At 59.9% G+C, this 25,056-nt stretch overlaps 2 protein-coding genes across 4 annotated transcripts; both read right to left on the bottom strand.

Annotated features, from left to right (window-relative positions):
* Nucleotides 1–711: 711 nt before the first annotated feature.
* On the bottom strand, nt 712–8,527 carry TIMM50 (translocase of inner mitochondrial membrane 50). Its single transcript, XM_054052872.1, has 11 exons — nt 8,306–8,527; nt 7,028–7,169; nt 6,396–6,427; nt 5,117–5,138; nt 4,647–4,705; nt 3,918–4,037; nt 3,149–3,253; nt 2,287–2,385; nt 2,038–2,194; nt 1,086–1,192; nt 712–998 (listed from the first exon to the last, which is right to left on the bottom strand). Exons 1-11 carry the CDS (start codon nt 8,495–8,497, stop codon nt 894–896), a joined length of 1,140 nt encoding a protein of 379 aa, XP_053908847.1. The 5' UTR covers nt 8,498–8,527; the 3' UTR covers nt 712–893.
* Nucleotides 8,528–9,201: 674 nt separating this feature from the next.
* Nucleotides 9,202–24,396, bottom strand: SUPT5H (SPT5 homolog, DSIF elongation factor subunit). 3 transcript variants are annotated; one of them, XM_054052951.1, is made up of 30 exons: nt 24,243–24,396; nt 23,449–23,550; nt 23,185–23,344; nt 23,039–23,104; nt 22,035–22,046; nt 21,815–21,884; nt 21,666–21,734; nt 20,702–20,767; nt 20,433–20,463; nt 20,287–20,355; nt 19,281–19,532; nt 19,070–19,159; nt 18,929–18,999; nt 18,179–18,284; nt 17,501–17,594; nt 17,249–17,385; nt 17,013–17,168; nt 16,304–16,450; nt 16,051–16,197; nt 15,634–15,759; nt 14,758–14,842; nt 14,576–14,680; nt 14,390–14,492; nt 13,146–13,273; nt 12,660–12,765; nt 12,088–12,246; nt 11,450–11,618; nt 10,803–11,006; nt 10,143–10,238; nt 9,202–9,483 (listed from the first exon to the last, which is right to left on the bottom strand). In XM_054052951.1, the coding sequence occupies exons 2-30, from the start codon at nt 23,527–23,529 to the stop codon at nt 9,340–9,342; spliced, it is 3,249 nt and encodes a 1,082-aa protein (XP_053908926.1). In that variant the 5' UTR covers nt 23,530–23,550; nt 24,243–24,396; the 3' UTR covers nt 9,202–9,339. The 3 variants fall into 3 exon arrangements, with proteins under 3 accessions (XP_053908926.1, XP_053908927.1, XP_053908928.1); XM_054052952.1 differs by lacking the exon at nt 22,035–22,046; XM_054052953.1 differs by lacking the exons at nt 9,202–9,483; nt 10,143–10,238 and having other exon boundaries at nt 10,831–11,006; nt 12,607–12,765.
* Between the last annotated feature and the right edge of the window lie 660 nt (nt 24,397–25,056).

Here is a 25,056-nt window from a genome sequence, read left to right as displayed (position 1 = left end):
GGGATCCTCCTCCTCCAGAGCTCAGTGCACTCTGAGCCCCCCGCAGCCCCCCCGGACCCTTATAAAGGGTCATACCACGCCCCCTTCCTCAAGCCACGCCCCATCCTGGAACATTGATGTTCCCAGGCCATGCCCCCTTCTCCCAAAGCCACGCCCACTTCTCCCTCAGCCAGACTCCTGCTGCACGCAGTGCCCCCCACACCCCCAAACCCCCCACTTGCCCCCTCAAACACTCCGACTTCCCCCCAAACTACTCAAACCCCCCATTTACCCCCCCAACACCACTAATGCCTATTTGCCCCCAAACACCCCATTTGACCCTCCAAATCCCGCATTTGCCCCCACAACCCCCCATTTACACCCCCAATCCCCCCATTTGCCCCCCCCGGGCCCCCTCACTGGCAATTTGCCCCCAAACCCCCCATGTGCCCCCTCAAACCCCACATCTACCCCCCAATCCCATTTGCCCCCAACCCCCCCCCAGGCCCCTTTTTCTTAGGCCACGCCTCCTCCCTCTTAGGCCACGCCCCCAAAGGCAGAGGAGGGGCAACCCTTGAACCCCCGCCTTCGGCCCACTCCATCTCAGCCCCAGAGATGGAGGGGGGGCGCCCTCAGAGCTCCCCCTTCAGCGCAGCACCCGCAGCTCCATTCGCCCTTTATTCACCCCTAAAACCCCACAAATCACCCCAAAAACCCACCCCCAAATCCGCGCCCCCCCCTCAACTTCCGCCTGCAGCTTCCATCCAGTCCTCTGGAACGGGGCAGGGACACACACACACATCGAAGGGGGTGTCCCCATCGCCCCCCAATGACGTCACGGCTGTGTCACAACAATGTCACGGCTGTGTCGCAATGATGTCACATCTCTGTCGTGATGACATCATGGCTCAATGTCACTGCTGCTTTGATCGAGGCCAAAAGCGCCCGGTCAACCCCCCCAGGAACATCCCTGTCGGCTTCTTTCCTTGCGCCAACTCTGCCAGACGCTGTTGCTCCTCCTGATGGATGGATTTTGGAGTGAAAATCGACCATTTTGGGCAACATGGTACCCCCCCTCCTTCAAAAACAAAAATGGCTGCTCATACCTCCTCGAGTCGCGTCCGGCGCCGTTTGAAGGCCGCCAACGGATCCTCCTCCAGCGCGTAGTTCTCCAGCACCGGCCGCACGTCCTCCACTCCACTGAGAGCGATGGCTGCACAGAATGAGGGGGTCAGAGAGTTTTGGGGGTCAGAGAGAATTGGGGGAGTCAGAGGGATTTGTGGGGTCAGAAGGGACTGGGGCGGTCAGAGGGGTTTGGGGTGTCAGAGAGAATTCGGGGGGTCAGAGGGGTTTGGGGGTGTCAGAAGGGTTTGGGAGGGTCAGAGGAGTTTATGGGGGTCAGAAGGGATCTGGGAGGTCAGAGGGGTTTAAGGGGGTTAGAGGGGATCTGGGGGGTCAGAGGGGTTTGGGGGCATCAGAAGGAATCAAGGGGGTCAGAGGGGTTTGAGGAGGTCAAAAGGGATTGAGGGGTCAGAGAGGATCAGGGGGGTCAGAGGGATTTTGGGGTGTCAGAGGGGTTTGAGGGGGTCAGAAAAGATCGAGGGGGTCAGAGGGGTTTGAGGGGTCAGAGGGGTTTGAGGGAGTCAGAGGGGTTTGGGGCAGTCAGAGGGGATTGGGGGGTCAGAGGGGTTTAGGGGGTCAGAAGGGATTGGAGGTGTCAGAGAGAATTGGGGGGTCAAAAGGGATCAAGGGCGTCAGAGAGGATCGGGGAACTCAGAGAGAATTGGGGTGGTCAGAGGAGATCGGAGGGGTCAGAAGGAATTGGGGGGTCAGAGGGGTTTAGGGGAGTTAGAGGGGATTGGGGGGGTCATGGGGGGGGTTGGGGTTCACTGACTCTTGAGGAAGGTGGTGATGTTGGTTTGGGGAGGTCTCAGAGGGGTTTAGAGGAGTTCAGGGGGGGTTGGGGGAGCTCAGAGGGGTCAGAGGGGCTCAGGGGGGTTTTGGAGTCCCCGGGTCGGTTTTGGGGGGGCTCGGGGGGGAGTTTTGGGGTTCACTGACTCTTGAGGAAGGCAGTGAGGTCGTAGAGCGCGCGGTCGCCAGAGCTGCCGTCCCAGCGTGGCAACGCCAAACCATTGAAGGGTTGGAGGCAGAAAGCTTCGCGCCGGCAATCGACGACCACCACACGCGCCGGGTCACGGTTCAGGCACGAGATATCCTGGGGGGGGGGGGGAGTGTTTTTTGAGGTGACGGGGGTGAAGGGGGGGGTCTTAGAACCCCCTAATTTCCCCCCAGTGCCCCCCCCCAGACCTTAACGTGGTGCCCATCCATGTAGCGCGTGGCATCGCGGAAAAGGCGGTACGAGACAAAGCCGTTGGGGTCAATGCTGTCGATGAGGGGGAAGGCGGTCTGGGGGGGTGGAAAGGGGGTAAAAAATAGGGGGGGGCAAAAAAGGGAGGGTAAAAATGGGGGGGGCAAAAAGGGGAGGTAAAAGTATAACGAGGGTAAAAAGAAACGGGGAAAAGAAAGGAGGAAGGCAAAAAGAGAGAAGGGAAAGGGTTAAATGGGGGAGAAAGCGGGGGGAAAAGAGGGTAAGAAAGGGGGGGCAGAAGGGGGGGAATGGGGGAAAGGGAGGGGGGAAGGGGGAGAAAAAGGGGGGAAGGAGGGGGAAAAGGGGGAAAAAGGAGGGGGAGCAAAATGGAGAGGGGAAAAAGGGGGGGAAGGAGGGGATAAAGGGGGGCAAACGGGGAGGGGAAAAAGTGGGGGAAAAGGAAGGGGAAAAGGGGGGGAATGGGGAGGAGAAAAAGGGAGGGCAGAAAGGGGGGGGCAAAATGGGGAGAGTCACGCTGCCCCCATTTCCCAGTTCCCCCGTCCCATTTCCCAGTTCCCCCATTTCCCGCTGCCCCATTTCCTGCTGCCCCGCCAGATCCCACTGCCCCCATTTCCCAGTCCCCCTCCATTTCCCAATTCCCCCATTTCCCACTGCCCCCATTTCCAAGTCCCCCCCCTAATTCCCAGTTCCCTCATTTCCCACTGCCCCCATTTCCCAGTCCCCCCTCATTTCCCAGCCTCCCCCATTTCCCACTGCCTCCATTTCCCAGTCCCCCCATTTCCCACTGCTCCCATTTTCTGGTACCCCCGCTATTTCCCAGTTCCCCCCACACACACACACCATTCCGGTCTCGGCGGTGAACACCACGATCTCATAGAGGGGCGACAGCTCCTGCAGCAGCGCCGCGATCCCAGGGCGCTTCTTGAACCGCCAGCCTGTCACCAGCTGGGGGGGCAAAGAGGGGGGGGGTCACGGGGGGGGGGGCACTGGGAGGCAATGGGAGGCACTGGGGGGCAATGGGAGGGACTGGGGGGGCATTGGGAGGGACTGAGGAAGCACTAAGGGGGCAATGGGAAGCACTGGTGGGGGAACTGGGAGGGATTGAGGAGGCACTGGGGGGGCACTGGGGGGGCACTGGGAGGGGCTGAGGAGGCATTGAGGAGGCACCTGGGGGGGGCACTGGAAGGCACTGAGGAGGCACTAGGAGGGCAATGGGAGGGACTGGGGAGGCACTGGGGGGCAATAGGAGGCACTGAGAGGGACTGAGGAGGCACTAGGGGGGGCACTGGGAGGGACTGGGGAGGCACTGGGAGGGATGGAGGAAGCACTGGGGGGCAATGGGAAGCACTGGGGTGGCACTGGGAAGATGTGATCCATGGGCAATTCTTGAACCCCCAAACTGATACAAACTCGGGGGGGGTCCCAGAGCTGTCGGGGGGTCAGAAAGGGGAGGGTCCCGGGGGGTCCCAGAGCTGTTGGGGGGTCAGAAAGGGAGGGAGGCAGGAAGGGGGGGGCAGGGGGGTCCCAGAGCTGTCAGGGGGTCAGAAAGGGGGGGCAGGGGGGTCCCAGAGCTGTTTGGGAGGGGGTCTCAGGGTGGGGGGTCACTGACCGACCACTCGGGGTGCAGGAGGACCCCCGTCAGCTCGATGACGAGTGTATAGGGGGGCTGATAGTAGGGCTCACGCAGGGGGTCCGGCAGCAGTTTGGGGCTCGTGGGCTCGATAATCATCTGGGGGAGGAGGGGGCACAGCCATAAGGAGGGGGGGCACAACCATGGGGGGGGCACGAAATAGGGATGGGACCCCAAAAATGGAGAGAGGAACCCCCAAAGGGATAGGGACAACTCCCAAGGGAAAACACCCCCCCCAAAGGGATTAACACTCCCCCCAAGGATTAAGACCCCCCCCCCCAAGGGATTAAGACCCCCCCACAAGGGATTATGACCCCCACAAAGGATTAAGACCCCCTCAAAGGACAAAGAAACCCCCTCAAAGGATTAACATCCATCTCGGGGATTAAGACCCCCCCAAAGGATTAAGACCCCCTCAAAGAATAAAGACCCTCTCCCCAAAAGGATAAAGACGACCCCCAAAGGATTAAGACCCCCCCCAAGGGATTAAGACTCCCCCTCCAAGGGATTAAGACACCCCCCCCAAAAGATTAAGACCCCCCAAGGGACAAAGAACCCCCCCCAAGGAATAAAGACACCCCCCCCAAAGGATAAAGACCCCCCAAACTGGAGCAAATCCCCCCAAAATGGGGTGAAACCCCCCCAAACTGGAGTAAACCTTCCTCAAAATGGGGCAAAGAACCCCCCAAATTGGGGTGCCCCCCCTACCTGTCTGTAGTCCTTGAAGTACTTGTAGGTCCTGCGGAGCTGCTGGATCCCCACAGGGTCTGCAGGGAACCCCCCCACCCCAAAATTGGCACAGACCCCCCCAAAACTGAACCTTCCCCCCCTAAATTGGCATAGACCCCCCAAAAAATGAGCCCCCACCCCTAAATTGGCACAGACCCCCCCAAAACTGAGCATTCCCCCCCAAAATTGGCACAGACCCCCCCCAAACTGGGACACAGTCCCCACATTGTCCCCAAGGAGGGGACACAGCCCCCCCCTTGTCCCCAAGGAGGGGGACATGGCCCCCCCCAACCCAAAGAGGGGATATTTCTCCCCCTCCTACTGCGATAACGACCCAACTCCACCCCAGAAAAAGCCCCTTTTGTTTAACACTGAGGTGCGAATTCCGTTGGTAAAGGAGGGGGACAGGGGGGGCTGTGACCCCCACGCCCAGCTCTGAATTCACTCACCAGCATCGAACTCATCCGGGATCTGGGGGAGACAGGGGGGGGTCAGGGTAGGGGGGACAAGGGACCCTCTTGGGGACACGGGGACAACCTTTTGGGGACACGGGGACCCCCTTGGGGACACAAGGACACGCTTAGGGACACAGGGACCTCCTTGGGGACATGAGGACCCCCCTGGGGACACAGGGACACACCTGGGGACACGAGGACCCCTTTTGGTGGACATGGGGACCCCTTGGATACATAGAGACCCCCTTTTGGGGACACAAGGACACACTTGGGGCACAAGGACCCCCTTCTGTGGACATGGAGACCCTTTTGGGGACACAGGGACCCCCTTTTGGGGACATGAGGACCCTCTTAGGGACACAGGGACACGCTTGGGGACACAGGGACCCCCTTTTGGGGGCATCTGACCCCCTCTGGGGGACATTTGACCCCCTTGCGGACACAGAGACCTCCTCAGGGATAATTCTGAGGGGACAGGGACAATTCCAGAGGACAGGGATGATTCCAAAGGGACAATTCCGGGACGGAAGGGGCCACTTGGCAGGTAGGTGACATCGTTTGGGTCCCCATCCCCACCTTTGATGTCCCCTTGTCACCTCGGCCCTCGCAGAAGCGCCCATCAAAGCCCCTTCACACCTCCCAGAATGGCCAGAAAGTGTCACCTCCTTGGGGACACTGGGACCCCCTTGGGGACATGGGGACCCCCTTTTGGGGACATAGGACCCCCTTGGGGACACTGAGAAACCCTTTTGGGGACATGGGATCGCCTTTGGGACACAGGGAACCCCTGGGGACACGAGGACCCCCTTCTGAAGACACAAGGACCTCCTTTTGGGGACATGGGACCCCAGGGATCCCCCTTGGGGACACCAAGACCCCCTTGGGGACCACCATGGAGATACAAGGACCCCCTTTTGGGGACATGGGACCCTCTTTGGGACACAGAGACCCCCTTTTGGGGACATGGGACCCCCTTGGGAACACTGAAACCCCCTTTTGGGGACACAGACCTTGGGGAAACCTTCTTGGGGAAACGGACCCTCTTTGGGACACAAGGACCCCCTTGCGGACACGCAGACCCCCTTTTGGGGACACAAGGACCACCTTTTGGGGACATGGGACCGCAGGGACACCAAGACCCCACTGCAGACCACTGTGGGGACACAGGGACCCCCTTTGGGACACTGAGAACCCCTTTTGGGGACACAAGGACCCTTTTGGGAACACAGGGATGCCCTTAGGGACCCACTTGGGGACACGGGGACGCTCTCACCTTGGCTCCATGCTCGTCCACCGCGTTGCTGCCTGTGGTGGGGGGGGGGAGGAGAGAAGGTGAGGGGGGACATTTGGGGACATTTAGGGGATGTTGGAGACACTTTGGGCTGTTTGGGGACATTTTATGCCATGGGGGAACATTTAAAGGCTGGTTTTTTTGACATTTCAGGACATTCTGTAGCCATTTGGGCTGTTTGGGGCCATTTGGGGCCATTTTGGGGCCACTTTAGCTGTTTGGGGCCATTTGGGGACATTTTGGGACGATTTGGGGTCATTTTGAGCTGATTTGGGGCCATTTTTGGGCTGTTTCGGCCCTTTGGGTACACTTGTGGCCATTTTGGGATGATTTGAGGCTGTTTTGGATCATTTCAGGGCCATTTCAGGCTGGTCTGGGGCCATTTATGGCCATTTTTGGCTGTTTAGGGACACTTGGGGCCATTTTGACATCAGTTGGGACTGTTTTGAGCCATTTTTGGCTGGTTTAGGGCCATTTTGGACCATTTCAGGGCCACTTTGGTCTGGTTTGGGGCCATTTTGAGGTCATTTGAAGCTAATTTACATCTGTTTTGGGCCACTTCAGGGCCATTTAAGGCTGGTTTGGGACGTTGAGGGGACATTTGGGGACCGCACCGAAGATGTAGACGACGGCCAAGCCAGTGCCAGCACCGAGCAGCCCAGCCAGCCGCAGAGCCAGCCGCCGCGCTGCCGCCAACCGCTCCCGCCGCCGCCGCTCCTCCTCTTGATCCGGCTGCTCTGGGGGTGGCTCTGTCACCTGTGTGGGGGGGACGGGACACCATCACCTGTGGGGGCTCTGGGGACAAGGAGAGGACACCCCAGGATGAGGGGGAGGACTCTGGGGTCCCTCTATCAGATGCGAGGTTGGAAGAGAACTGTTAGGGAACCCCAAAGACCCCCCAGGACCCCCTTGGGGATCCATAAGGACCTTCCAGGACCCCTGTGGGGACCCCAGAGGGACTTAGGGTCCCCCTTAGGGACCTTTGAGGACCCTCCATGACCTTTGGGGACTCCCTTGCAGATCCTTTCGGGGACAATTAGGGGTCCTCGAGGACTCTCAGGGACCTTTGGGGACACTTGGGCATCCCCCTCAGACCTTTAGGGATCCCCAGGACTCTTGGAGACTCTCTTGTGGACACTTGGGGACACCCAAGGACCCCCCAGGACCCCTTTGGGGACCCCCAAGGACCCTAAGGGACCCCAGAAACCCTCAAGGATCCACTTGGGGACACTCAGAGACACCCAGGACCCTCAAGGACCCCAGGGACCCCCAAGGACCCCCTTGGGGTTACTCAGAGACCCCCCAGGATCCCCTCGGGGACCCCCAAGGACCCCTAGGAACCTTCAACGACCCCCTTGGGGATCCCCAGGAGCCTGGGAGACTCTCTTGAGAACACTTGGGGACCCCCAAGGAACCCCAGAGACCTTCAACGACCCCCTTGGGGACCCTCAGAGACACCCAGTATCCCCTTGGAGACCCACAAGGAGCCTAAGTGGCCCCCTTGGGGACTCACAAGGAGCCTAAGGGACTCCAGGGACACTCCAGGGACCCCCCAGGAGCCCCTTGAGGACCCCCAAGGACCCTAAGGGGGCCCCTTGAGGACTCCCTTGGGGACCCCCAAGGAGCCTAAGAGGCTCCCTTGGGGACCTCCTTGAACCCCCAGGACCCTTCAGGACCCCCTTGTGGACCCCCTAGGACACTTACGGACCTTTGGGGACCCTCGAGGACCCTCAGGAAATTTTTGGGACACATGAGGACCCCCCTATGACCTTTGGCGACCCCCAGGACCCTTGTGGGGACACTTGGGAACCCTCGGGGGCCCCCAAGACCCTCCTCCCCTCCCAGGACCTTTGGGAACCCTCAAGGACCCCCTTGGGCACCCTCCTGGGCACCTGCTGCCCCCTCAGCCGGTCCCGCAACGCCGCTTCCGCGATGCCGACGGCTCCGGTTGCGGTTCCGGTAGCGGCTCCGGTTCCGGCGGTTCTGGTTCCGGTTCCGGTTCGGGTCCCGGTCACGGCCCGGCCCAAAGCGGCCCCCAAAGCCCCCAGAGCCCCTCGGGCCCCGCGCGCCGCGGTCGCCGCCATCTTGGTTCCCACCCTTTTGCGCCTACGGCGGCCGCGGCGGCCAATGAGGAGCAGCGGAGGGGAGAGGGGGCGGGGATTGAGGGGCGGGAGCCAATGAGAACGCGGAGAGGCGGGAAAGGGGCGGGGATTGAGGGGCGGGAGCCAACGGGGACGACGTAGCCAATCAGATGTAGCCCTCCCTCAGGCTCTGTAGGGCGGGGGGACCCCCATTACCCCTCCCTCAGGCTCTACGGGGCGGGGGGACCCCATTCTCCCGTTCCTCAGGCTCTGTGGGGCAGGGGGGACCCCCATTCTCCCCTCCCTCAGAGTCTATGGGGCGGGGAGACCCCCATTACCCCTCCCTCAGGCCCTATGGAGCAGGGGGACTCCCCTTCCCCCCTGCCTCAGGCTCTACGGGGCAGGGGAATCCCCATTCTCCCGTCCCTCAGGCTCTGTGAGGCGGCAGGACCCCCATTCTCTCCTCCCTCAGAGTCTATGGGGCGGGGAGACCCTTATTACCCCTCCCTCAGGCCCTATGGAGCAGGGGGACTCCCCTTCCCCCCTCCCTCAGGCTCTATGGGGTGGGGAGACACCCATTCCCCCTTCCCTCAGGCTCTATGGGGCAAGGGGACCCCTATTAATCCCCCCTTTCAAGCTATATGGGGCACGGGGACCCTCATTTTTCCCCCAGCCCCACAGACACTCCAAAAGTGGGGCTGCTGCACCCACAGGCATTTATTCCACACGCAAACCTTGGTACGACATGGGGAAAGAGGCAGAGGGGGGAGAAAATAGAGGTTGGGGGGCACAAAGAAAGCTTCGGGGGGGAATCAGTGGGGCAGGATGAGGGGCACAGGGCACCCTCAGGCCTCTTGCAGCTTCCCCAGGAAGCGCAGGTTGAGGATCTTGAGCTGCTCCTCCAGGTCCATACGGACGATTCCATCCTCACCATCGATGCTCAGCAGGATCCCCGTGGCCTCGCGGTCCTCGCCCAGGATCACCTTCACCTGGGGCCGGGGGGGGGAAATGGGGCTTTGTGAGGGGGGTCTAGAGGGGCTTTAGGGGGTCCCAGTGGGGTTTGGAGGGGTCCCAGAGGACTGGGGCACTTCTAGAGAAGCTCTAATTGTTCTAGAAGGGTTCAGGGGAGGCTCAAAGGGGTTTGGGGGCTCCCAGAGGGGCTTGAGGGGGTCCAAGTGAGGTTTTGGGGGGTCTTAGAGGGGCTTCAGGGGGTCCCAGAGGGACTAGGGCACTTCTAGAAGAGCTTGAATTGTTCAAGAGAGGTTTTGGGGGGCGCAAAGGGGTCTGGGGGCTCCCAGAAGGGCTTGGGGGGGTCCAAGTGAGGTTTCGGGGGGTCCTAGAAGGGTTTTGGGGGGATTTAGGGGGGTCCAGGGTAGGATCTGGGCGGGTCTGAGTGGCATTTGAGGGGGTCTCAGAGGGGATTAGGAGCATCCAGGGGGGCATTAAAGGGGTCGGGTTGTGGGGGTCCCAGAGTTCAGGGGAGGTCGGGGGGGAGGGTCCAGGGGGCATTTGGGTGGATCCCAGAGGGTATATGGGGGTCGAGGGGGTCTGGGGGGCATTTGAGGGGGACCCCAGGGGTCAGGTGGGTGTCCAAGGGGCATTTGGGTGGATCCCAGAGGGTATTAGGGAGTCTGAGGGGGGTCCCCACCTTGTTGCTCTTGGCCGGGGTGAGGGGCTCGAGGTGCTCACTGGCCACACTGACCACCTTCTCGCTATCGGTCAGGTACACAGAGCAGAGCCCGCCCTGCGTGGGGGTCAGTGCCCCACAGTGACCCACAGCGACCCATAGCGCCCCCCCCCGGTGCCTTCCGCAGCCCCACACTGACCCCCATTTCACAGGAATGCTGTGGATGATGTTGCTGTGCCCCACAGCCTGGCTGTCCAGCCCCACCATTAACCCTTCCCAGCCCCACTGCGACCCCCACATGACTTCCTCAGCCCCACAGCGACACCCCCCCGTGCCCCTCCCCCAGCCCCACACTGACCCCCATTTCACGGGAACGCTGAGGATGCTGCTGCTCTGCCCCACAGCCTGGCTGTCCAGCCCCACAATTGCTCCCCCCAGCCATACAGCGACACCCTCACACCCTCCCCAGCCCCATAGCGATCCCCCCCATGGCTTCCTCAGCCCCATAGCGACCCTCCCATGCCCCTCCCCAGCCCAAAGCTGCCCTCCAACTCATGGTGACGGCTGCAGATGCCGCTGCTCTGCCCCACAGCCTGGCTGTCCAGCCCCAAAACTGCCCTCCCCAGCCCCACAGTGACCCCCCTCACAACCTCCCTAGCCCCACGTTGCCCCCCAACTCACGGTGACACTGCGGATGACGCCGGTCTGCCCCACGGCCTGGCTGTCCAGGTAGGTGTCGCGTACCTTGACTTGGATGTCGGTGGTGACCCAATCGCTGGAGCTTTGCTCGATGCCCGAGCCAGGGGTGTGGGGGTTGTACCCCCCAGGGGACGGCGCTCCCGGCGTCATCGGGCTATAGCCCACGGGGCTGGGGCTCGGGCTGGCCTAGGGGGGGACACAAAATGCAGCATTAGGGCGACGACGAGGGGGCTCTGGGGGGGGCTATTGGGGGTGTTTCAGCGATAGTAGGGGGGCAATGAGCAGGTTTAGGGGAGCTATAGTGGAGTTTAAGGGGTATTAGGGGGGCAATGAAGCGGTTTAGGGGCAATGAAGGGTTTTTGCAGAGCTATAGAGTGTTCAAGGGGTTTAGGGGAGCTCTGCGGGGTTTAAGGGGTAGTAGGGGGACAATGAGGGGGTTTAGGGGAGCTGTGGGGAGTTTAAGGGGTAGTAGGGGGGCAATGAGCTTATGGGGGTGTACAAGGGGGTTCTTGGGGCTCCGAGGGGGTTGTTGGGGGGCTCAGGGTACCTGTAAGGGCCACGGGGGAGGGCGTGAGGCATTTGGGGGACTCTGGGGAGGCCATGGGGTGGTTTTGGTGTTCGGGGGGTACCTGGTAGGCCATGGGGGACGGCGTGGGGTGGTAACTGGCCGGCGAGTGGGTGTTCTGGTAGCCCACGGGGCTTGGGGCCACCTGATGGTATCCCTGCGGGCTCGGGCTGGGCTGGTACGAGCCCTGCGGTGACGGCACCGCGTACGGCGAGAACTGCTCCGTGTTGTACCTGGTGGGGCAGCAGCTATTTGGGGTCTCCCCATCCAAGTCTGGGGTCCCCCCCGAAGCCCTTTGTCCCTCCCATCCAGGTTTGGGGTCCCCCCTGAAGCCCTTTGTTCCTTCCATCCAGGTTTGGGGTCCCCCCGAAGCCCTTTTTCCCCCCATCCAGGTTTGGGGTCCCCCAGAAACCCTTTGTCCAGCCATCCAGCTTTGGGGTCCCCCAGAAACCCTTTGTCCAGCCATCCAGCTTTGGGGTCCCCCCCCAAAGCCCTTTATCCCCCCATCCACATTTGGGGTCCCCCGTGGAGACCTTTGTCCCCCCATCCAGGTTTGGGGTCCCCCCAACGCAGTTTTGGGGTCCCCTTGTCCCTCTCAATGCAGTTTTGGGGTCTCCCTGTACCCCCAATGCAGTCTTGGGGTCCCCATTCCACCCCACGCAGTTTTGGGGTCCCCCCGGTTTTGGGGTGCCCCCGACTCACATGGCAGGGGTGCCAGGGGTCTGGGGGTTGTAGGGCTGTGTGACCTGGGGGGACGCGGGATCAGGGTACCCCGGAGTTTGGGGGTTCGGAGTCCCCCCATAACCCTGCGGCGACGGTGTCGGCTCATCCTCGAAGCCATACTCGAAGTCCTCGTCCGCCCTGAGAGTGCAGCGTCACCCCAAAAATGGCCAATGCACCCCAAAACCCACCACCACACCCCAAAAACAACCACCACATCCCAAAAAAGGGAACTGGAGGAGGGTGGGGTGGGGTTTTGGGGTCCCCCAGACCCACCTGGAAGGGGTTTTAGGGTCCCAAGGCCCCCCAGGAGGGGGATTTGGGGTCCTCCCATCCTCCTGTGGAGGGGATTTGGGATTTTGTGGTCCCCTAAGAGGGGGTGCTGGGATTTTGGGGTCCCCCCAGGGCCATCTGGAAGGGGTTTCACCTCCTGGGGGGTGTTGGGGTTTTGGGGTGCCCCCTGCCCACTTGGGGGGGGTGTTGGGGTTTTGGAGTGCCCACCTGGAGGGGGTGTTGGGGTCCCAGAGGGTATGTCTGGGTTTTGGGGTGCCCACCTGGAGGGGGTGTTGGGGTTGTTGGGGTCCCATGCCCCACTCTGGGCAGGTGTTCGGCTGCCGTCGTGCAGCGGCGTTTGTGACCCATAGTGGGGAGTGCGAGAGCCTGTGGCGGGGGAGGGGGGCAGTGTCACAGACCCCCCAAAATCTCCAGAGACCCCCAAACCCCCCTCAGAGCCCCACAAAACCCCCTTAGAACCCCCCAGAACTCCCAAACCCCTCCAGAGCCCCCCAAAACCCCCCTCAGAGCCCCTCAAGACCCCCCTAGAACCCCTCAGAGGCCCCCAAACACCCCTCACAGCCCCCCAAACTTCCCCTAGAACATCCCCAGGGCTCCCCAAACCTCTCCAGAGCCCCCTAGAACCCCCTCAGAGCCCCCCAAGATCCCATCAAGCCCCCCCAGGCCCCCCCAGGCCCCTCCAGAGCTCCCTGAGACCCCCACAGACCCCCCAAGGCCCTCCCCAAACCACCCTCCCCCTTGCTCACCGTCGTGCAGGGGGGTCTGCGAGCCATACATGGGGGTGCGGGACCCCGAGCCGTACATGGGGGTCTGCGAGCCGTACATTGGGGTGCGCCCGTAGGCCGAAGCCATCCCGCCAGGGCGCCGCGAACCCCTGTGTGACACCAGCGTCACCCCCGCGGACCCCCACCCACCCACAGGGGGTCCCTGAGGGCCACCCTGGGGGTCCCAAGAGGCACCTTGACCCATTGAGGGCCACCAGACATCTCAAGTGGTCTCTAAGGGCCACTCTGGTCGCCACCTTAAGGTCCCAAGGGCCACCTTGACCCATCTGGGGGTCTCCAAGGGCCACTTTGGCCCATTGAAGGCCACCCAGACACCTCAAGGGATCTCTGGTGGCCACCTTGGGGGTTGCAAGGCCCACCTTGACCCATTAAGGGCCACCTTGACCCACTGAGAGCCGCTCAGACACCTCAAGGGGTCTCTAAGGGCCACCCCGGGGTCTCTGGTGGCCACCTCGGGGTCTCAAGGGCCACTGAGACCCAGCTTGGGGGTCCCAAGGGCCACCATGACCCACTGAGGGCCACCCAGACACCTCAAGGGGTCCCTGAGGGCCACCCCAGGGTCACTGGTGGCCACCTTGGGGGTCTCAAGGGCCACCCAGACACCTCAAGGGGTCTCTAAGGGCCACCCTGGTTGCCACCTTAGGGTCCCAAGGGCCATCTTGACCCATCTGGGGGTCTCCAAGGGCCACTTTGGTCCATTGAGGGCCAACCAGACACATCAAAGGGTCCCTAAGTGCCACCCTGGGGTCTCTGGTGGCCACCTTGGGGGTCTCCAAGGGCCTTTGAGACCCATCTGTGGGTCTCCAAGGGCCATCTCAACCCATCAAATGATCTCCAAGAGCCACCTCGACCCATCTGGGAGGCTCCAAGGGCCACCTTGATCCATTGACTGGTTTCCAAGGATCATGTTGGAGTCTCCTAAAGCCATGGAAAAGTCTCTGAGGGCCATCTTGACCTATCTAGGGGTCTCTCAGGGCCACCCTGACCCAATGAGGAGTCTCCAAGGACCACCTGCACCCAACGAGGGGTCTCTTAAGGTTACGTTTCGGGTCTTCCAAAGCCATGAAGGAATCTCTGAGGGCCACTTCGACCCAACAAGGGGTCTCTGAAGGCCACCGTGACCCAACAAGGGGTCTCCTGGGGTCATGCTGGGGTCTATGAAGGCCACCCCGACCCATCTGGGGTTCCCCAAAGCCCTCACTCACACAGTGGTGAGCCGCTGCCGGTCCACCGAGATGGTCTGGCAGGTGGAATGGAGCTCCACGCGCGCCGTCGACTCGGTGGCGTCCTTCACGACGCCAATGTAGCCTTGCGAGTGGGAAGGGGGTGAGGCTGTGGGGTCCCCCCAAAGCCCCCAACCCTGGGATGGATTTGGGGGGGGACACACTGACCTTTGTAGGGCCCTTGGGAGATGCGCACCGTCTGCCCGATGAGGTCGTTATCGCGGCGCCCACGCCCGCGGCTCATCCCGGCGCCACCGAAGCCGCCGCGTTGGCCTGGGGGATGGCGAGGGGAGAGTTTGGGGGGGGCGGTTTGGGGATCCCCCATGACCTCCCCAAAGAAAAGCACTGACCGGCGCCGCTGGGGTGTATGGGGCTGCTGAGCCGCGGGCTCATCGGCGCAAAGCCGCCCACGGTGAAGTTGGTGACGTCACGTGGCTGCCGGGGGAGAAAAAATGGGGTGAAAATGGGGATGGGGGCGGAAATGGGGATGGAAATGCAGGAGGAAGGGGAAGAACGGTGGAGAAATGGAGAGGAAAGGGGAAAAAAACAGAGGGAAAAACTAGAGGAGGAAGCAAAAAACCTGGGAGGAAGTGAAATAAACAGGAGAAATAGGGGGGAAGGGGAATAAACAAGGGAAGAACGGGAACGATGGGGAGGGGAGGAGAAAAAAGGGAGAGAGGGAAAAAAGGGGGGGAAGGGGAAAAAACGGGAGAGAAATGGGGGGGGAGGGGAAAACTGGGGAGGGAAATGAGGGAAGGGGGGAAATGAGGGAAGGGGAAAACTGGGGGGAGAAATGGGGGGAAGGGGAAAAAAACGTGGAAAAATGGGGAGGAAAGGGGATAAATGAGGAAGGGAAGGGGAAAAACAGAAGGAAACTGAGCGGGAAGGGGAAAAAAGAGGGAAACAGGGAAGTGGAAAAAACAGGAGGAGAAGAGGGGAAGAAAAAACAAAGGGAGAATGGGAAAGATGGGGAGAGAAGGAGAAAAAAAGGGAGGGAAAGGGAAAAAGGAACAAAGGGGGGAGAAATGGGAGGGGGAAGAGAAAAACTGGGGGCACAAATGTGGGAGAATGGGAAAAACATGCTAAAATGGAGGGGAAGGAGAAAAGTGAGGGAGGGAAGGAGAAAAATGAGAGAAGGAAGGGGAAAAACAGAGGGAAACTGAGGAGGAAGGGGAAAAAATGGGGGAAAACAGGGAGAAAGGGCAAAGAGGGGGGAAGTGGGGTACCTTGGAGCCCCCCGCCAGCACGAGGTGCCGCGTCTTGCAGACGAACATGCCCCCGTTCTCCACCAGTTTCTTGCAGTGCAGGAAAGCGAAGCCCCGGAAAAGGTGTCGGATCTCACCCTCGCGGCCCTGAGGGAGACGGTGACAACCAGGAACCCCAAAAGGGACCCCAATGGGACCCCAAAAGGGACGCCCAAACCCCAGGAGGGACCCCAAGGGGACAGAGGGGACCCCAAAGGGACCCCTAGACCCCTGGAGGGACCCCAAGGAGACAGGAAGGGACACCTAAGGGATAAGAGGGGACCCCAACGGGACAAGAGGGACCCCAAAGGGACAGGAGGGGACCCCAATGGGACCCCCAAACCCCAGGAGGGACCTCAGGAGACAGGAGGGGACCCCAAATCCCCTCCAGCACCGCACCGAGTGGGGCCCATCGATGACTTTGACGATGTCCTTGACATGGATGTTGTTCTGCTCGGAGTCGAGGGCGACGGCAAAGCGATTGTCCTTCTTGCGGGTGACAGCCTGGTGCCGCACGGTCACCACCTTCCCATACATGTTGAGCACCTGCAGAAACAAGGACCCCACCCCCCCCCCAAAAAATTGAGGTGGGGGCGGCGAAAAACGAGGACCCCCCTCAATCCCAACCTGGGTACGAAGGAGGAAGGGTCACCTGGAAGGTCTCGCGTTCAAGGCGGACGATGACGCCAACGGTTTGAGGATCCAACTGGACCAGTTCCCCCCACTCGTGTTGCCCCCCAACATCGACGCCGGATGCTGTCTCTGAGCAGAGCTGAAGGTCCCGCGGGAGTACCTTGAGCTAAGGAGAAACGGGGTGGAAGGGACCCACGGAATAATGGGAACAGAACCTTAACGTCGGTGGAGTGTCTTGAGATGGAAGGGTCCTACGGGGTCATGGGAGGAGAACCCCAATGCTCATGAATCCATAGAACGTTTTGAGGTGGAAGAAACCCACAGGATCATGGAAGGAAAACCCCAATGTTGATGGAATATCTTGAAATAGAAGGGACCTATGGGGTCATGGAAGGAAAACCCCAACGCTCGTGGATCCATGGAATGTCTTGAGACACAAGAAAGCCATGGGGATACAGAAACACAACCCCAACATTGATGGAATGTTTTGAGACGGAAGGGACCTACGGGGTCATGGAAGGAGAACCCCAATGTTGATGAAATGTCTGGAGATGAAAGGGACCTACAGGGTCACGGAAGCAGAACCCCAAAGTTCATGGATCCATGGAACGTCTTGAGATGGAAGGGATCCCCGGGGATCATGTTGGAGGATGTGGTTCCCCCCATTTCGGAGGGTCCGGTTCCCACCATTTTAGGGCAGAAAACAGAGTTTTGGCGCATCCAAGTACCTCGTGCATGGTGAGGTCAGAGAAAAGGATGACGAAGTTCTCCTCCACCCTAACAATGAGCCCTGTATCGCCCTCGAAGCGCCCGGCGATCACCTTGACGTGGTCGCCCATCTTGAAGTACTTGCGCAGCTCTTGCGCCGGGAACTCCAGCATGTCCTGGAGGAGGAAACAGAGCCATGACGGCTTCCGGCAACTTCCACGGGGACCTGGTAACCGCATCCCAGCATCTGGCGGACCTTCAGGTCCTCATGTTTGGGCATGATGGTGATCTTGTTGCCATCGACGCTGAGGATCTTGCCCTGAAGGTTGATGAGTTCGCCTTCGCACACCTCAACGTTGTCTCCGGGTTGGAAGTTGTGTTCCCGCTCTTTTCCTGGAAACGGTGAGGAAACGGTGAGGAAACGGTGAGGAAACGGTGAGGAAACGGTGAGGAAACGGTGAGGAAACGGTGAGGAAACGGTGAGGAAACGGTGAGGGCAGGTCCTTACCTGTGCCCTCGGTCACCACTTCCAGGTCGATGCCTTCCGGTTGGTCCTCGAACTTCTCCAGCTCTGAAAGCGTTGGCTTCACCCCTTCCGTGATCTGAAACAGGAGGAAGTGAGGGGGGGCGGGGGGAAATGGGGGGAAATAAAGGGGGCTAGGGGGAAATGAGGGGAAATGAGGGGGTTTGGTGGGGGAAGGGGACGAAAAAAGGGTTTTTTTGGGGGGAATAAAAGAGTTCGGAGGAAAATAAGAGAGTTTGGGGGAAATAAGGGGGTTTGGGGAGAAACAGAAGGAAATAAGGGAGTTTTGGGGGGAAATAAGGGAGCTTGGGGAAAACAGGGAAATGGGGGGAAAAAAGGGAGTTTGGGGAAAAAAGGGAAATAAGGGAGTTTAGGGGGAAATAAGAAAGTTTTGGGGGAAATGAGAGGGAAACAAGGGAGTTTTTGGGGAAATAAGCAGTTTTGGGGGAAATGAGCAGGAAATGAGTGGGGTTGGGGGAGAAGTGGGAATGAAACGGGCAGAACTGGAGGGAAGTAGGAGAATTAGTGGAAAACGGTTGAAGTCTGGGAGGAAGGAGAAAACGCGTGGGTTTGGGGGAGAAATGGGCACGTTCGGGGTCCAGACAGATGGGGTTTGGGTCCAGACAGACAAGTTTTGGATCCAGACTGTGCGTCAGGGCTCACCACAGCTGACATAGCAAAGCTCTTGAAGAGGAAGCCCTTCCGGCTGTAGCGGTTGCCTTCGAAGATGAGGAAGTCGCCATCGGAGGCCACATCACCTCCCAGGGACCTGGGACAAAGCCCGTGTCACCCCTGGGGCCAAATCCACCCCCCCAGGCAAAGCAAGGAGAAATCTGGGGAAACGAGAGGGTTTGGGGGTGAAATGGGTGGGTTTGGAGGGAAATGGGAGGGGAAAACAAGTGGAAATGGGAGGAAAATACATGAGTTTAGGGGGAAATCAGGCGGGGTTCAGAGGAAAACAGGCAGGATTGGGGGGAGATGGGGGAAAGGAGGCAAGTTTGACGAGAAAAGGGGTGGAAATGGGCAGGCTTAGGGGTTAACAGGTAGGAAATGGGTGAGTTGGAGGGGAAATGGGCAGGTTTAGGGGTTAACAGGTAGGAAATGTGTGAGTTCGAGGAGAAATGAGCTGGTTTAGGGGTTAACAGGTAGGAAACGGTTGGGTTGGAGGGAAAATGGGCAGGTTTAGGGATTAACAAGTAGGAAATGGGTGGGCTAGAGTGGAAATGGCAAAGAAACGGGCAGGTTTGGGGAGGAAATGGGGCAGAACTAGGGTTTGGGGGTGAGCAGGTGGGAGATAGGCAGGTGGGGGGGGAATGGGTGAGGTTTGGGGGAAATGGGAGGGAAATGACGGCATTTGGGGGGGAAATGGGGGAATTAAGGGCAAAAAAAAGGAGAAACTAGTACGTGTCCTACCGGATCTTCTCGGCATCAAAGAGGCGCTGCGGTGGGCGCTTGAACTTCTTCCTCTTGGCAAACCAGTCTTTCTGTGGGGCAGGTGGTGAGTGTGGGGCAGACGGGGGACAGTGGGGCCGGCTGCCCCGCGGCTTCGCTTACCAGGCTCATGCGGGCCTTGATCCGGTCGAAATCGATGCGAGGGATCATCTTGAGGGATATCTGGTTCTGGCTGGGCTCCACGTAGTCCACCTGGATGAGGGTAATGAGGCCTGCGACGCCACCCCTCTCCTCCATCTCCATTCTCCTCCACCTCCATCCTCCTCCTCCTCCCTATCCTCCTTCCCACCCTCCTCCTCCTCCTCCCTCCCACCTGGGCAATGTCGTCCTTGTAGATCCCGCGCTTGAGGCGCACCCACGACTTGGGTTTGAGGTTGGTGACCTCCTTCACCACCTTGAGGACGTCAGTCATCTCCTTGATGGGCACCATCTGCTGGTTCCAGTAGCCCATCCGCAGGTTGCCAACGCCCTCAATTGCCTGCTTGACGTGTGTCTGCTTGTATGCCTCCACGTAGATGTAGCCCTTCACGTGCTCAGGAGCCACCACTGACTTGATCTGCAGTGGCTGTGGGGACACGGATGCGTTGGGACGTGTTTGGAGGCATCTGGGAGGCTTTTGGAGGCTTTGGGACATGTTTGGAGGCATTGGGGCACGTTGGGATGAATCACGACATGGCTGGGAGGCATTGGAATGTGTTTGAAGGCATCAGGGATGCGTTTGGAGGCATTGGGGCACATTTGGAAGCATCTGGGATAAATTTGGAGGCGTTGGGACATGTTTGGAGGCATTGGGACATGTTTGGAGGCATCTGGGATGTGTTTGGAGGTGTTGGGATGCTCTTGGGACACGTTAGAACGCATTAAGACATATTTGGGAGGTCTTGGGATGTTTTGGAGGCGTTGCAACACGTTTGGAGGCATCTAGGATGTGTCTGGAGGCGCTAGGACACACTTGAAGGAGTAGGGACGCTCTTGGGACATGTTGAGAGGCATTAGGACATATTTGGGAGGCATTGAGACGCGTTTGGAGGCATCTGGGACACTTTTGGAGGCATTGGGAAGTGTCTGGGACGCGTTTGGAGGCATCTGGGACGTGTTGGGATGAATTAGGACATAGCTAGGAAGCAACTGGGACACGTTTGGAGGCACTGGGACGTGCTTGGAGGCGCTGGGACGTGCTCGGGACACGGTTGGGATTCATTGGGATGCCCCTGGGGACACGACTGAGAACATGGCTGGGATTCATTGGGACACGACAGATGCCACGGCCGAGGAACACGGCGGGATACAAGGAGACAGGACCGGGAACACCACCCTACCGTGTCGGTAAACTGGTAGGCGATGAACTTGCGCATGAGGGCAATGGCAGTGGCGCGCTCCTCACCGATCTGGGGACAAAAGCCGTGTTTTTGTTGCTCGGAATGTTGCCCCGCATCCCCGTCCCCCCCTGAATTCCGGCACCCACCTTGCACTTGACGGTCCAGAGGTTGGGATCCCTGTCGGGGCGAGAGGAAAACACCGTTATAGCCCCGATCCTGCCTTTTCCCACCCCAAATCCCAAAGGGATTCCAAGGTGGGAGGGAAGCGCCGTTAAAGCCCTGATCCCGCCTTTTCCCACACCAAACCCCAGTGTGATTCCGAGGTGAGGGGGAAGCACCGTTACAGCCCCAATCCTGCTTTTTCCCCACCCCATATCCCGGTGGGATTCCAAGCCGGCATCGCGGTGCCACTCACTTGACTCCGGGCAGGAGCTGCTGCTGCGTGATGTCATCGGAGAGCTCGTCCGACCCACCATAGACCCTGGGGAAAAAAGTCAGAGATGAAACAGAAAAAGAGACCAGGAACGAAGACTGGGAATGGGGACCGGAAACAACGACCGGAAATGGTGACCAGGAATAAGGACTGGGAATAAGAAGCAGGAACAAGTACGGGGAATGGGAAGCAACAACAAGAAATGGAAACGCGGACCAGGATGGGGCTGGAAATGCGAACTAGAAACAAGAAGAACTGGGATTGAACACCAGGATGGGGCTGGGAACGGGGACCTGGAACGAGGACTGGGAATGCGGATCAAGAATAAGGTATGAGAACTGGGAACGGGGACGGGGACCAGAATGGGACTGGGAATGGAGACCAAGAATAAGGACTGGCAACACGGACCAGAAACGAGGACTGGGAACCAGGACCAGGAACAAGGAGTAGGAATGGGGACCTGGAACGGGGATGTGGACTAGGATGGGGCACCACAAACAAGGACTGGGAACAGGGACCAGGGACAGGGACTGGGAACGGGGATGGGGACCGGGAACAAGGACTGGGAATGGGGTCCAGGGTGGGGCTCGGAACAGTGACTAGAAACAGAGACTGGGAATGGGGACCGGAGACTGGGAACAGGAATGAGAACCAGGAACAGGGACCGGGGATGGGGACCAAGAACAAGGATTGCGAACGGGAAAGTGATCAGGATGGGGATGGGAACAGGGACGAGAAACAGGGATAGGAACCATAAACAGGGGCTGAGAAGGGGGAACGGGGACCGAGAATGAGAATGGGAAGTGGGAATGCAGATGGGAGTTGGGAATGGGGACTGGAAACGAGATTGGCAACTGGGAATGGGGATCAGGAACTGGGGATAACGACCAGATTGAGAACAATAACTGGGAATACAGATTGGAATAAGGGCAAAAACAGCACTCACGTCTCACCCACGGAAGACTTGGCATATTTCTTCATGTAATACTCTCCTAACTCCTCCTCGCGCTGATCTCTACAGATAAAAAATCAGAATGGTGGGCATCAGCGCCACCCCCACCGGAAAAACGGAGCCGCGGATGGAACCACCGTTACCTCCAGAGGTTCTGGAGCCGTCGGGCGCCGGAGCGATCCTCATCCAGCACCACGTTGTCGATGTTGGAAGCTGCCAAGAAAAAGCAGGAATGTCGGGATGACCCAAAATCGAGCCACGGAGATGTCGGAGCGGGGCTGGGGTTTTATTTTTGGAGGGGAGTGGGGAGGGAATTCCAAGTGGAAAATGGGAGGAGGGGAGAAGGAGGTGATTCCATCTTACCTTCGATCTCCTCTGGGTGGGAGGAAGGAGAGCGATGAGGATGGAGCGAATGAGAGCGGCAAAATCCCCCCCCGTGGGAGAAGGGGGGGCAACGGGGACCAAGTCACCATTCCAGCGGCGGCACAAATTGGGGAGGGGGCGGAAATGGGAAAATGGAGGAGGGGAAAACGAAAATAAAACAGCCCAGCGAGCGCAGATGAGATGGACGGAGCAGGAAAAGGAAAAAAGGGGGGCAGGATGGAACCCCCCCACCTTGAGGGATGGGAAATGGGGAGAGGGAGAGGGTTGGGAAGTGGGAAAAGGGGCTGGAAGAGGGATTTGAGGTCAGGAATGGGGCGGGGAGGTAGGAAGTGGGGTTGGGGGGCAGGAAAGGGGGTTCGGAAAGGGGAAAATGGGGTTGGGGGTGGGAACAGGGGTTGGGGCGGGAACAGGGGTTGGGGGATGGAAAGAAGGGCTAGAAAAGGGATTTTGGGTCAGGAATAGGGCAGAGGAATAGGAAGCAGGGTTGGAGAAAAGGAAAAGGGGTTTGGGGGTGTGTGAAATAGGGTTGGGGGAGGGAAAGGAGTTGGGGGTGGGGAAACGATTCAGGGAGATGGGAAATGGGGTTGGCGGGCAGGAAAAGGGGTTTGGAGGCAGGAAAAGGGGCTTAGGGGCAAGAAAAGGACTCGGGGAAATCGAAAATGGGGTTGGGGGCAGGAAAAGGGGCTTGGGGAAGCACAAATAGGTCTGAAAAATGGGAAAAGGGGTTTGTGGGGAGTAGGTTGGGGAAAAAGTTATGGGGAACTCCAAAGCCCCAGCAGGAGGGAGCCCCAAAACTACTGCAGGGGGGCAACAACATTGGAGGGGCCCCCAAAACTTCAAGGGAGAGGCTCCCAAAAGCCCAGGAGGAGCCCCAAAAGCCGTGAAAGGGGGGGCGTAAATATCCCCCAAGCCCCCAGGAGAGGGGGTAAGGGGGTAAAGCCCCCTCCCAGGGCCCCCCTAAACGCAGCGGGGCCCCCCCTTACCTTTCTCCAGGATGTCCTCGGCCCCATCCTCCCACTGATCTTCATCCTCGTACTCATCGTCGACATCTAAGGGGGGTCAGGGGGGGTCAGCGGGGCTGAGGGGGCAGCAGAGACACCCCCTTGTCGTCCCCCCCAATCCTTCTCACCGGCTTCATCCAAGATGAAGCCACCATGACGAGGCTTCTTAGCAGGACGATCGTCATCTTCCTCTTCTTCTTCCTCATCGTACTCCTCTTCCTCTTCTTCCTCTTCCTCCTCCGGCTCCTCCTTCTCGCTGCCACCTGCGCTCACGCGCTCCTCCTCGGCCTGAGGGAGGTGGAATTGATGAGGAAGGGCAAAAGGGGTGAGAGAACGGAATATCTGCCCCCCTCAGATCCGTTCTGTGTGTCACACGCAGCCTTTGGCCTCACCTCGGCTTCCTCGGCCTCTTCAGCTTCGCTGCTGCGCTCGCTCTCATCCTCTGAGAAATTGCTGTCGTCGCTGTCTGACATTGTGGGGGCAGGGGGAGGGTCCTGGGGGGAGATAGGGGGGGGTCTAAGGGGGTCCTGAGGGGAGACTGGGGGGTCCTGTGGGGAGATGAGGGGGTCTAAGGGGGTCCTGGGGGGAGATGGGGGGGGTCTAAGGGGGTCCTGAGGGGAGACTGGGGGGTCCTGTGGGGAGATGAGGGGGTCTAAGGGGGTCCTGGGGGGAAATAGGGGGATCTAAGGGGATCCTGAGGGGAGATAGCAGGGTTCTAGGATGAGATGCAGAGATCTAAGGGGGTGCTGGGGGAAGATGGGGGGGGCGGGGGTCCTGGGAGAGGATGATGGGGACTGAGGTGGTCTAAAGGGATCCTAAGAGGAGATGGGGGGGAGCTGGGAGTAGACGAGATGAGGGGGTCTAAAGGGGCCCTTAGGGGAGACTGGGGGTCCTGGGGGGAAGTGAGGGGGTCTAAGGAGGTCCTGGGCGGAAGTGAGGGGGTCTAAGGAGGTCCTGAGGGGAAACGGAGGGATTCTAGGACGAGATGAGGAGGTCTAAGGGGGTCCTGAGGGGAGATGGGGGGGTCGGGCGGGAGTCTGGGGAGGACGGGGAGGGAGGCTCGAGGGTCTCAGAGGCGGTAGGGGGATCCTGGGGGGGGTCTCAAAGAGATTGAGGGGGGGAGGGAGGCAAAGAGGGGTCCCGGAGGGGCCATGGGGGGTCCCGGGAGGCCGCCCCCCCTCTTCACCCGCTTTAAGGCTCCGCTTTAGGCCCCGTTTTAGGCTCCTGTTTAGGCCCCGCTTCAGTTAGCGACCCGGTAGCGCCACCGCCTCCACGTCTTCTCGCGAGATCTTAGGGGTAGGCGGGGAGAGTGGGATATCACGTGACAGAGTACCGGCGTCCTCTCGCGAGATCTCGCCTTCCTTGGCGTAGTGACAGCGCGAAGCCGCGTCTTCTCGCGGGATCTACGTCTTCTCGCGAGATTTCGCCCCTCCCTTCGAGGCCGCGGCGACGGCAGCGGGGAAGGGACAAAAGAGGCGGCGCGAAGGTGACTGGGGGAAGGCTTGGTGGGTAATGACGTCACGCGGCCCCGCAGTGACGTCACGAAGCATCACTTACCTCCTCTTCCCGCCGGAAGCTCCCCCCCCAATCCACAAAACCAGTTTATTTAGCAAAAACTGTTTATTGACCAAAACCAGACAGCTTCACCCCAAATCAGGGGGGTCCCACGCCCCAACCCCCTCATTACTTGCCGCCCCTGCCAGGCATCGTGACCCCCCCCCAAACCCGGGCCTCCCCCAGGGCCCCCTCAAACCCCTGGGACCTCTTTGGGGGCTCCCCCAAACCCTCCAAGAGTCCCTTGAGGTGTCGGGATGGGTGAGATTGCAATGGGCCCCCCCCAAAATCTCAGGGCCCCCCCAAAAAACCTGCCCCCCCCATCCACAGTCAGCTCCTTACACGCGGGACCAGATCCTTCTAACACCCCCTAACCCCCTCCGGGACCCCCATGGGCGTGTTTTTTGGGGTGTGCCCCCCCCCAAAACTCCCCAGGCGCCCCCAAA

Source organism: Cuculus canorus, chromosome 37 (genome assembly GCF_017976375.1).
Source record: "Cuculus canorus isolate bCucCan1 chromosome 37, bCucCan1.pri, whole genome shotgun sequence".
NCBI lineage: Eukaryota > Metazoa > Chordata > Aves > Cuculiformes > Cuculidae > Cuculus > Cuculus canorus.
The sequence above is the reverse complement of the archived record's forward strand: the minus strand, read 5'-3'. Positions and strand labels throughout refer to the sequence as shown.

Excerpts from the sequence above, each read along its gene's own strand:
- TIMM50 (XM_054052872.1), bottom strand. The coding sequence starts at position 8,497 with ATGGCGGCGACCGCGGCGCGCGGGGCCCGAGGGGCTCTGGGGGCTTTG. Across the intron at positions 5,139-6,395 it reads TGGACGAGCATGGAGCCAAG|ATCCCGGATGAGTTCGATGC; the intron begins GTGAGAGCGTCC and ends TGTCTCCCCCAG. Across the intron at positions 3,254-3,917 it reads TCCTGCACCCCGAGTGGTCG|CTGGTGACAGGCTGGCGGTT; the intron begins GTCAGTGACCCC and ends TTGCCCCCCCAG.
- SUPT5H (XM_054052951.1), bottom strand. The coding sequence starts at position 23,529 with ATGTCAGACAGCGACGACAGCAATTTCTCAGAGGATGAGAGCGAGCGC. Across the intron at positions 19,533-20,286 it reads CCTACCAGTTTACCGACACG|CCACTGCAGATCAAGTCAGT; the intron begins GTAGGGTGGTGT and ends GTGTCCCCACAG. Across the intron at positions 19,000-19,069 it reads TCAAGGCCCGCATGAGCCTG|AAAGACTGGTTTGCCAAGAG; the intron begins GTAAGCGAAGCC and ends CCTGCCCCACAG.